Source organism: Perognathus longimembris, chromosome 6 (genome assembly GCF_023159225.1).
Source record: "Perognathus longimembris pacificus isolate PPM17 chromosome 6, ASM2315922v1, whole genome shotgun sequence".
NCBI classification, from domain to species: Eukaryota; Metazoa; Chordata; class Mammalia; order Rodentia; family Heteromyidae; genus Perognathus; species Perognathus longimembris.
The window spans coordinates 8161507-8172824 of NC_063166.1; the positions used below are offsets into that span (position 1 = coordinate 8161507).

General features: G+C 54.7%; 1 protein-coding gene across 1 annotated transcript; it reads left to right on the plus strand.

The window, feature by feature from the left end:
- The first annotated feature begins 5787 nt into the window (after positions 1 to 5787).
- On the plus strand, positions 5788 to 9080 carry Trem1 (triggering receptor expressed on myeloid cells 1). The gene is made up of 4 exons (XM_048347797.1): positions 5788 to 5847; positions 6414 to 6770; positions 7762 to 7948; positions 8699 to 9080. Exons 1-4 carry the CDS (start codon positions 5799 to 5801, stop codon positions 8802 to 8804), a joined length of 699 nt encoding a protein of 232 aa, XP_048203754.1. The 5' UTR covers positions 5788 to 5798; the 3' UTR covers positions 8805 to 9080.
- Positions 9081 to 11318: the final 2238 nt, after the last annotated feature.

The following is an 11318-nucleotide window of genomic DNA, read 5'->3' on the forward strand; positions in this document are numbered from 1 at the left end:
ACTTGGAACCCAGGCCAAGGTGGTGTTGCACCTGCTTCAAGCCAGTGGGAGGGAAGGCCCGGCTAGGCAGAGCCTTTGCCTGCAGGAGGTTTTGCCGTTTTCCATCCTCTGCTGCTCCCTAGTGGTCCAGCCCAGCACTGCAGTCACCGGCTCCATCCCAGAAGGCTGCAGGCCACTTTCCAGCCGGCTCACCTCTTTCCCTTGGAGGCAGGTTCCTTCCGAGAAGGCCCAAGCAGGTGTCCTGGAAGGGAGGTGTGAAAGCTCTGGAAAGATCTGGCTGCAGATCCCCAGAGCTGTGTGCATGTAACACGAAGATCATTACCTTCAACAAGCATTTAATGGGAAGCTACCCTATGCGCTCTTCTTGGAGTCATTCATTCAGAGCAATGGGCTCAGGAGACTAGAGATAGAACCAGGCTCCTCCAGGTGGTCCCCATTTATCTTGGGGAACTAAGAACATACGACCATGCAAACACCTGCAAGTGAGTGTTGATAACTTTTGCTTATTACAGCCCAAGCAGCTTAGATGCCCCTTTTCCCTCCCCCTGTGAACTTTAAATAATTATAATCTCACAGGAAAGCCAGACAATGCGGACAGGTCCCTCATTCCTCTTAGCTCCGTGTGGATTCTTGTAACCCCCACGGTGATCAAGATGTTTGAGGATTTCACACCCCCAAAATGCCCTTCCTGCTACCTCCTTATATCCAAACCCACCCTTCTATCTTTACCACCAATGATTCCTGTGTTTGATTACTGTGTTTGCCATCTCTACAATGTTGTTCACTTCAAGGATATTACAGAAAGGGAATTTTATAGTATATGATTCTTTTTGTTGTTGCTGTTTGTTTTTTTCCTGAGATAATGTCTTGCTATGTAGCCCAGGCTGGCCTTCAACTTGAGATTTGCGTGCCTTAGCCTAGTGCTGAGATTGCAGGCGTCTGGACAAAGACACTGCAAAGAGCAAAGGGGACAGAGCTGCGTTCTCAAAGGGATGGGAGTGTCAGGACAGTAGGAGGAATTGGTGGGGGGAAGGAGTGAGGAATCCATGGCCTAGCAAGTCCGGATATACTTGCAGAGGCATGGAAATTGTTGGTTGAAAAGGAAAGTGAATGCAGGCACCTGTGACTCAAGCCTGTAACCATAGTCACCCAGGAGGCAGAGATCTAAGGAGTGGGGTTCGAAGCCAGTCTGGGCAGGAAGGTTGATGAGACTCTTATGAACACCAGAAAACTGGAAGTGGAGCTGTGGCTCAAGTGGTAAAGCGCCAGCCGTGAGTGAAAAAGCTCAAGGGCAGAGCTCCAGCCCTTAGTTCAAGCCCCAGTACCGGCACAAATAAAAAAGTAACCTCATTACTCTGTGGTTCCATTTCCCTGAGTCGCCGAGCCACTCTGGCCACAAACTGAGCTGTGGTGAGCCTGAGACCCAGGCTGCCCCCACACTCCCCTCGGGGGGCCTACTTCCCAGACAGACCAGGAAGGAACTGAGAACCGAAAGGAGGAAGTGGGGAACCAGGGTCAGACCCTGGAAGCCCCAACTGCTCCGGACACCCAGATACCCAGACCTCTCGAGACCCTTCGGAGTGAGTGGAGGTAGGAAGGGGGTCTTCGCTCCTTCCTGGGACTGTGCGGCCCCTCTGTGGGGGCTCCGGGGGGCCCTGGCCGCCCCTGCCAATGTGGCTTGCAGGTAAAGTTCCCCATCCCTGCCTGGCTTTCTCCAGGTTCAGGTTCTGGTCCTTGCACCAGGCTCGTGTGATGGACGTCCAGACTGCTTTTGCTCAGCAATGTTGGTAACAGCCCTGGAGCCCTGGGACCCACCCCCCCGACCCTCCTCCCCAGTCTGGATCCACTGGTCCCACAGTTATGGGGTTCCCAGGTTGTCTGAGTGGAGGCAGAGGCTAGCAGGGAAGAGACGGGACTTCACTTAGGGCCTGAGGGAGCCCGGCGCGGTCCCACTACCAGGAAAGCTGGGACAGGGAGTGAGACCAGGAACCAGAGGCTTAGGGCTGGGGACCGGGCTGCAAAGTCACCCAGGCTGCAGTCAAACAGACCCCAGGCCAGGGCTCTCCTGGGTGCCGGGGGAGGGGGGCGAGGGGGCCAGGAACACTGGAGTAGGATGTAGGAGGCCCGGCCTCCCGCTTCAGCCTCCTCAAGAGTCGAAACAGTCACAGACCACAGGGCATTTTCACCTCTGCCTGGCACTCACTTTGTCACACCCCTACGGGCTGTCCAGGGAGAAGGTTGGATCTGTAGGAAAAATTCCCCATGGTTCTTTAGACAAGGGATGTGTGTGTGTGTGTGTGTGTGTGTGTGTGTGTGTGTGGCGCTGGTTCTGGGCTTGAACTCAAGGGCACTGTTGCTGAGTGTTCTCCACTCAAGGCTAGTGATCTATACCCGAGCCACAACTCTGCTATCAGCTTTTGGTACTTAATTGGAGATACGAGTCTCATGGACTTTCCTGCCTGGACTGGCTTTGAACCGTGATCCTCAGGTCTCAGCCTCCTCAGAAGCCAGGATTACAGGCGTGAGCCACCAGTGCGCGGCCTAAGGAATCTGTTTTGTATTCCTGTTTTAAAACATGAGAACTGAACAGCTACTCTGTGTACATTGTAACTTGGATGTTAATGTTTCCGTGCCAGACAGGAAGGCAATGTGCCTTTCAATGGTAAACAGAATCTAAGTATAAAAGTAAAGACTTAGAAGAACAGTTTTAATGAATTGTTGTGACACGGTCTTAATTTAGTAGCAATTATCAACCAAAGAGGCGATGGTCTTGATATTGTATCTGTGTATAAAGACTGCAGCCATCCTGAATCATTGGAGAGGTTGTTCTGAAATTTATTCTCTGTCAAAATGCAGTGCGATCAAACCCAGCTGACCAGAGCCTTCTCCACATGCCGCCCTCTCCCGCCCTCTCCCGCCCTCTCCCGCCCTCCGGGCGTCTGCATCCTCTGCATCCTCTGCCAGCCTCGGGGCAGATCGCTGCTTGGGCACCGGGAGCTGCTATGGTCAGCTAGGTTCCTCTTTATCCCGCTAAAGGAGGAATAATCCACAAAATAATGACAAGCAGCACATGGACAAGAGGTATTCTTGAAAGGCAGGCCAGAAAAAAAAAAACAAGAAAAAGAAGCAAAGATTTAAGACATAATAGAAGAAAAAGTTTGTTTAAAGTGAAAGAAATGAATGTTGAGCCGGGCGCCACCTGTCACCCTAGCTACTCAGGAGGCTGAGATTTGAGGATCGCGGTTCGAAGCCAGCCCCGGGCAGGAAAGTCTGTGAGACTTTTATCTCCAATAAACTGCACAGAAAAAGCTGGAAGTGGTGCTGTGGCCCAAGCGGTAGAGTGTTAGCCTCGAGCAAAAGAAACTCAGAGACAGCGCCCAGGCCCAGAGTTCCAGCCCCAGGACTGGCCAAAAAAGGAGAAAGAAAGGAATGTTGACTTCACTTATAGCATCTCCAACAACAACAACAAAAACCAGTCGATGAAATGAGAGATCTGTGGTTTATCCAACAAGGGAGGCTGCTGGGTTATGCTGGAGTCATAAACAGCCCAAAACGTCAGTGGTGAGGCCATCATGTACTACCTAACTCCAGTGATGATGTCATCATAGTCTATGATGACATCACACACAGCCCTTCACCTCAGTGGCTTCCCACAGCATAGGTTTATCTTAGACCTGGACACCAGTGGCTCACATCTGTAAGTCTAGCTACTTGGGAGGCTGAGATCAGAGGATTATAATCGAAGGCTTAAAGTGGAAGGCAGAAGAGTTTGTGAGACCTGCTTCTCAAGCAGTCGCCCGGTAGGGGGGTGCGCACCCCTGTTATCCTCGCTACCAGGGAGGTGGAGATTGTCGGGACTGTGGTCCCTGGTCAGCTGAGGCAGAACCCTCCGTGAGATTCCATCGGAAGGGAGGAAGCTGGGCGCAGCGGCGCCCGCCTAGCATCCTGGCTAGCATGGAGACCGAGAACAGGGAGGACGAAGGTCCTGGTGGGTGGGGCGCTTGGGCGGGGCGCTTGGGCGGGACGGGTGGCCCTATCTCTAAGAGGACCAGGAGCTCACTTCCGTCTGGCGCCGGCTCCAGGTGGGCCTTCAGGGGGTTGTCGTGTGAGGCCTAGCCGCACAGTCCACTGGTGTCGTCTGTCTGTCTTGTGGCCCCCTTGCAAAGAAAGAAAGGAAAGGAAAGGACCCCACCACCCAGGAGCAGTGGGAGTTATTAACCCCCCCCCCACCCCCGCAGGACTTAAAAATTCTTGTTGACTCAAATTCTCTCTCTGCCACTTCACGGAATGCCAGCAGACAACAAATTATCTTCTCTTGAGAGCGGAGAAAATATTGTGATCCAGTCATTTTATGCTTCATTAAACTGTCCTCATTTATAAAGGTAACCTGAAGAATTTTCATTTAGCTCCTCTCTTTTTTAAAAAAAAGAGAGAGATCTGGGAATGTGGCTTAGCGGTAGAGTGCTTGCCTCGTATACATGAAGCCCTGGGTTCGATTCCTCAGCACCACATATATAGAAAAAGCCGGAAGTGGCGCTGTGGCTCAAGTGGCAGAGTGCTAGCCTTGAGCGAAAAGAAGCCAGGGACAGTGCTCAGGCCCTGAGTTCAAGCCCCAGGACTGGCAAAAAAACAAAACTCCTAAAAAGAGAGAAATTGAACATTCACTTCCTGTTACAGAGGTAAAAAAGTAAGTAAGCAAATTGTCAAATGAAGAAACTGGTTGAAAAATAGAAACTAAAGATAAACTATGAAAATGGCTGTAATTCTAATCTAAACATAAAGTAAGTGTGTAATTGTCTGTGACGAGGGCAAAGAAGTGTGACAGAGGTGTGTGTTTGATCTCATTTCCCAATGACACACGCAGTTTGGGGATTTCTGCACAGATGGACTGCCTTGCGTCTCCATTTCAGGAGTCGAAGATTTTATTGTCCAACACACACAGGGCTCCCAGGCAAGAAGAAAGAATTCCCGACTGATTCTTCAGCCAGAAGTTATTCTGAGTGGTTTGAATTTTTGAACACACACACACATCCAATTCTTCCTAATTTCTGATTCAATTCTTGTGGCCAACTGTTGACTCTATTCTGGAATACAGTGTGCTCAGGGAATAATTCTCAGGCTCATTTCTCTTTTTTGTGTGCTGGTTCTGGGGCTTGAACTCAGGGCTCGAGCACTGTCTCTGAGCTCTGTTGCTCAAGGCTGGTTCTCTACGATCTTGAGCCACAGCGCCACTTCCAGCTCTCTGATGGTTCATTGGAGATAAGAGTCTCATGGATGTGTCTGCCTGGGCTGGCTTTGAACTGTGATCCTCAGCCTGCTGAGAAGCTAGGATGACAGGCTGAGCCCCTGCACCGGGCTCCCCACAGGGGGGTTGAATTGGGGGTGGGGGTGGGGACCTGCAGGGGACAGGAAGGTGACCTGAGGGGGAAGTTCGAGGGCCACATTGAGGAACTGGCCCGTCCCAAGAGCTGGAAGGGGCGGTGGTGGCGAAGGAATGATGACGCTCACCCCATGAGCGAGTTCATGGCAGTTACTCTCACCGACGTTTTTAAAGGAAGGCATCGTTAGACCCGGGGAAGAGGAACTTGAGGTCCAACTGGGCTTAAGAGAGGCCAGAGCCCCTGTCGTTAGGATTCCTGCGTTGATGTTGGGGGAACAGTGCACAGGGATGGCCACGGCACCCCTGGGAGTTGTTTCTCACCCCCTTACGCAACTTTCCGGAGCCTCTGGGCGGGGGGTGTGGGTGGGGTAGGGAGAGGGAGGGCCTTGAAGCCGGCCCAGGCTGGTGCCCGGGAAGGATGGGGAAGGCGCGGGCCTGGGGTCTGCTGTGGTTGTTGCTGGTCTCAGGTAAGCAGGCAGGAGCCAGGGGTGAGCCCTCGGGGTGGGACCCCAAGAGCTCTCCACTCCCCTCCCCTACTTTTATTTTTGTGCCAGTCCTGGGGCTTGAACTCAGGGCTCATGGCTAGTGCTCGACTACTCGAGCCATAGCTCCGCTTCTGGCTTTTTGGTGGTTAATCACCATGGACTTTGCTGCCCAGGGCTGGCTTTGAACTGTGATCCTCAGATCTCAGCTCCCCCCACCCCTCCCCCAACCCCGTAGCTAGGATTACAGGCGTGAGTCACGGGTTTGGTTTGTTGGGTGCCAGTACTGGGGCTTGACCTCAGGGCCTCAAGCTCTCACTTGGCTTGTTCACTCCAGGATGATCTCTTCACCCTGACTTAGGTTCCGTTCCTCCAGCTTCCCAGGGGGGATGGGGGGTGGAGGGGGTGGGGGGGTCTCTCTGCAGGTATAAGACCTCAGCACCCTCCTCTTCCCATGATGCCTTAGCACCCCCCCACCCCGGTCCTCACCCAGCGCCCCGGGTTCCGTCTCGTCTCTTCATCGGGAGCCTGGCTCTCTTTCCCGTTTCCAGGACTCCGAGCTGAGGCGGAGTCAGACGTGTACATGTACTTCCGCACCGAGGGGGAGGACCTGCGGGTGGGCTGCCCCGCCAACATCATGATCTACGCCGACAGCCAGAAGGCCTGGCAGAGGCTGCGGGCCGGAGGGGAGGTGCAGACACTGGGGGTCACCGAGAGGCCGACCGGAGTGCCCAGCGAGGTCCGGGTGGGGAGGACCATCCTGAGAGACGACCCTGAGCAGGGCATATTCACCGTCCAGATGACCGACCTGCGGGTGGAGGACTCCGGGCTTTACCGGTGCGTCATCTACCGCCCGCCCGCCAGCCCCATCCCCCTCTCCCACCTGGTCCGCCTGCAGGTGACCCGGGGTGAGTGGTCACCGAGGGGGTGGGCCGAGGAGGGAGGGCGGGGGCTCGGAGGGGGAGGGGTGAGCCGATGAGGGAGGGGTGGCCCCGAGTCCTTGCAGTCTGGCCTCAGGTGACCTATGCTCTTCGTGGGGAGCAACGCTCCAGGCTCAGATTGTGCCCCTCGTCCGGAGGCCGGAATCCGAGTCCGCAGTCACGCCCAAGTTGACGTAGCTGTCTCCCCATTCACCTTGGATTCCTTGAGGGAAGGGCCTCTGCCTGCCCCCGGCGGCGGATAGCAGATGGGTTAGGGCAGGTGTTGGAAAGGGACTGGATCCATCATCCATCTACCCATCCATCCATCCATCCATCCATCCATTCATCCAGCCATCCACCCACCCACCTCTCCCTCCCTCCCTCCCTCCCTGTCGGGCTCGTTCGCCTCTCCCAGCGTGGGGAACAAGGCTCTGCTAGGTTTCTCGCCACCCCCATTTCTCGTCCTCTCTCCTGGACACCCGGCCGGCAGATATCCAAGATGGGACGGCGGGGTCAGGGCCGACCTCACGCGCGCATGGTCTAACGAGAAAGCGCGCCCGCCTCCTTACCGGTAAATAAAGTCAGGCGTATGCAAGTCTCGGAGAAAGCTTCTAGAGCCAACTGATTTATTAAGGTGGAGGTAAAGGGAGATGATAGCGGGGGAGGGCGATCGGCCAGGACGCCGATAGGCTGAAAGCTGTCACATGATCCCCTCTTGAGCTAACGTCACTTGAAAGCGCCCAGCCAGGGCGAGACAGGGAGGCGCCTGGGCTGGCTAGAGAATTGGGGGCTGGGTGCAAAGCCAGTTCTGGTTCTGGACCCAGAGAAGGTAGCCTGCTTCCACATTCCCCTAGGGCTTGGGGGAAGGGCGTCAAGCCCCCCCATTAAGTCTAAAAGCTGGATCCCAACACCTCCCTCCCTCCCTCCCTCCTTCCTTTCTTTTTCCTTCCCACCCACTCATCCGGTGCGCTTCTTGTAGATCCCTCAGTTACTCCTGCCTCTAGCAAGACTCTTCAGGCCCAGAGTGCCACCGTTAGTCCCCCGAGGGACCTGAGCACCATCTCTACCAGGCATGGAGCTGTCACCCAGCCCTTACCCAAGTCCCCTGTTGTCATCTCCTCTCCAGGCCCCGGAGTCAACTTCACGGATATGACAACTGGGATCAGGTACGGCCCAGGCCCCTGTTTGTTTCCCAGTCCACATGCCCGGAAGCTGTGGGAAATGAGGGTGGGGGTAGTGGGTGGGTTGGGAGCAGACTTGAGGCACCTCAGTTCTGAGTGGAAATTTCCACAGGAGGGAGGGGCGACAGAGTGAGGGGGAGGCTCCCAGCACGGCTGCCACTTTCCCCAGATCACTCTCCCCTTCTTCAAAGAAGCATGGAGAAAGAAATGGCGTTCCCGTGCGTGTTTATATGGACTTTGGCTCTGTGAGGGGAAAAGGGAGTTTGTTCCCCTTGCGTTCAAGGTGCCTGGGAAGCCATAGGCCTTGCAGTGATCAAGGGCTGAGAATAAGAACTCTAGGTCCCTTGAGCTGGGGTTGGAACCTTCCAGATTTGTAGATGAGGAATTGGAGAGTAAAGCTGGAGTGACTGTCCTGGTACTGAGAACAGAGCCCTGGGCCCCGCGTCCTGGTCCTGCTCTTGCTGCTCTGCCACAAGGGGACGAAGCCTGGGTGGCTCCCCCCAACGCCTCGCCCCTCACCGAGTGCACGCCACCCAGCGCGCCTCCTACTCCCCACCTAGCGTGTGTCTAGACGGGGTTGCCTGTGAACCGTGATCCTCAGATCTCAGCCTCCTGAGTAGCTAGGATGACGGGCACGAGGCCCCCCCCCAGCGCCTGGCTTGAAGAAGGAATGTTATAAACACCAGAGCACGGGTCATAGACAGAAGCGGCCATTCAGTCTCCTTTCTCCTCCAGGATCCCAGTGCTCACCTTTGTCATTCTCGCAGCCTGTGGCCTCCTCAGTAAGAGCCTGGTCTCCACCGTCCTGTTTGTGGTCACACGGAGGTCCTCCGGGTCTTAGACTCAGGAAGCCACCCCGTGACTCTGGCCTCCAGCCACGCCCACCTTCTGGATGTGTGGAGAAGTGGGGAGGGAGGGGAAGGGGAAGGGTCCATGGCATGGATTGTCTCTGTGATCATCGGTAATGTCTTAAGCCCCCCCCCTTCCTGGCCCCGCCTTCTGCCCCTGGGTCATCTTGGGTGTGGGCTTTGCCCTGTGGGAAGAGAAGATGGCCCAGCCTGCTCGCCCCTTCACTCCACCAGGGGGTTGCTGTGAAATAAAGACAGAATGCCGTGGATTCCGCTGTCACTCTCTTGCGGGGGGGGGGGGGTCACGAGGCTCGGCCCACACCGCTGACGTTTCTGCTCTCGTTCTTCCTTTGGGCCGCGTAGTTTTGGTCACCTGGATGGCGTTCCCGCTCACAAAGCATCCCAGACCCCAGGTGCGCCCAACGCCTGGGCTTCTCCCTTCGGCTCTGGCCCTACCAGCACTTCCCGCCATGGAAGGCGGGGGAGACAAGACAGGGTTGGGAGGGTGGTAGAACTGGGGAAGGGAAGCCAGGTTAAAGTGGACAGCACCACGTGGGAAACCCGAGGAGGAGGAGGTGGTGAGGCGGACGCGGAGGCGAGGACAGCCATGCAATGCCCAGTGCAGTGGGTGCATTCCATCCCTACATCCTCAAACGGTCCATGAAGGTAGAGGTGCGCATGCCCAGAGCAAGGGCATGTGAGTCACCATTTTCTGGTGGAATGAAACCCAAAGCTGTCTCTTAGCAAAAATAGAGGGTGTAATGGCCTGCTCTCCCTCCCTCTCTCCCTCCCTCCCTTCTTTTCTATCATCTTTTAGTAGTAGGCATTGAACCCAGCACCTCTCAAAATGTTAGGCAAGTATTTTACCACTTAAGCCACGACCCTTGTCATTTTGTTTCTATTTTAGTTTTGAGGCACAGTCTCCATAACTCCGCCCACTGGTTGGGATTAGCCAATGGTCATCAGGAGAGGATATCAGAGAACGGGAAAAGATAGAGTTCAGAGTGGCTTCTTCCCTCTCCCTCAAGTCTCTAACCAATCAGGGGCCATGTCCAGGCTCAGACACCCACTCCATCTTCTCATCCTAGAGCCGTGTCCCCAGCCTCCGGGTGTTGCAGTGTCCTGCCTAGTTTCCCCCAAGTGGACTGTCTTCATCATTAGACCTCCTTGGTAACTCAGTTTCCGTGTTGTTTCTGGGGCTTTGGCTGACTTTCATGGTGTTGTGTGGTTAATCACAGAGGCCTTAGAATCAAACAGTGAGTTCAGATCTCAGCTCTGCATCCTGGCCATGTATCTCGAGTGTCTCAGTGAATCTTCAGGGGCTCAGTCTTCCTCATTGCCTCGATAACCAAGTACCTCAGTAAGAAGTAACAGGGACGACCCGAGATGCTGGCAGTGGAATTACTGAAGCTAGGGACTAGGGTTAGAAACAGAAGCCCAGGCAGAGTGGAGAGCCGAGGCCGCAGCTGAGATTGTGGCAGGAGATGATCAGGTGATGTTGCTCTTTCCACCTCTGTTCAGTGGGAATCCTTCATGGCTTCGGGGTAAGCCACGGCCGTCTTGTATCAATCGTCTCCTCCGGATCATGAATCGCCTTTGCCCATGTTCAGGTCAAGACACACACTGGCCCCATAGCAGGTGGGGAGAGGGGTGAGGAGCTGCGTCCCAGTGAGACTCACACACTAGGGACTGTCGCCCCGCATGGATAAGGGGTGTGGGGCCGGAGAGCCAAAAGACAGCAGCATCCACGACATAGTCACGTGGCACTGAGAGCGTTGACTGATGAGCCCTTAGTGAAATATGTAGGAAGTGAAGTATGCAGTGAAGGATGTAGTATGAAGGATGTAGCGGCTGGTGGCCATGGCATCGTGGACCAGAGGCAGTGAGTGGAGTAGAGAGGAGACCTCAGGTGGGTGGTGCCAGACTCAGGGCAACAGAGGCGCCATTAAGTGTTTCTCAATAGGATAGGAAAGCAGGAAGGAAGAAGCGTCCAGAAGCACAGCAGCTTCTCTTTTCTCCACCTTCTGTGTTTTTCTGAGTCCTTCTCCCCAGACCCTCTTGGGGAAGAAGACAGAAAATAGCCACATGTGCAACAGATGCCAGTGGATGGAAGAGGTCTAGCCAGCTGTGGACCCAAGAGGATGGGGGGCACAGGGCATACCCCCCAGGTGTGTCAGGCCATTGCTGCTCTGGCTTTGTGTCTCAGGTAAGGAGGTGGTGGGAGACAGTACCAGGGAAGAGGGTAGGAGATCCTTTATTGCTGCGTTGATCTCACTACTTGCCAGGATCCATTTCAATAGCTCCATTTGGGTAGGGTGAGGTTACCTAGGAACGTGTCGATTTCTCCCCACTTTTTCATTTGTTTTGGGTTAACTGCAAAGTACTCACGGCTAATGTTTTTGGATTCCACACACATTGATTGTGCTATTGCCACTTGGGGTGATTTCTCTTCTCCTTTTGGCCAGAGTTGTGAAGGGTTTAGCAATTTTTGTTTATCTCTGGGACGG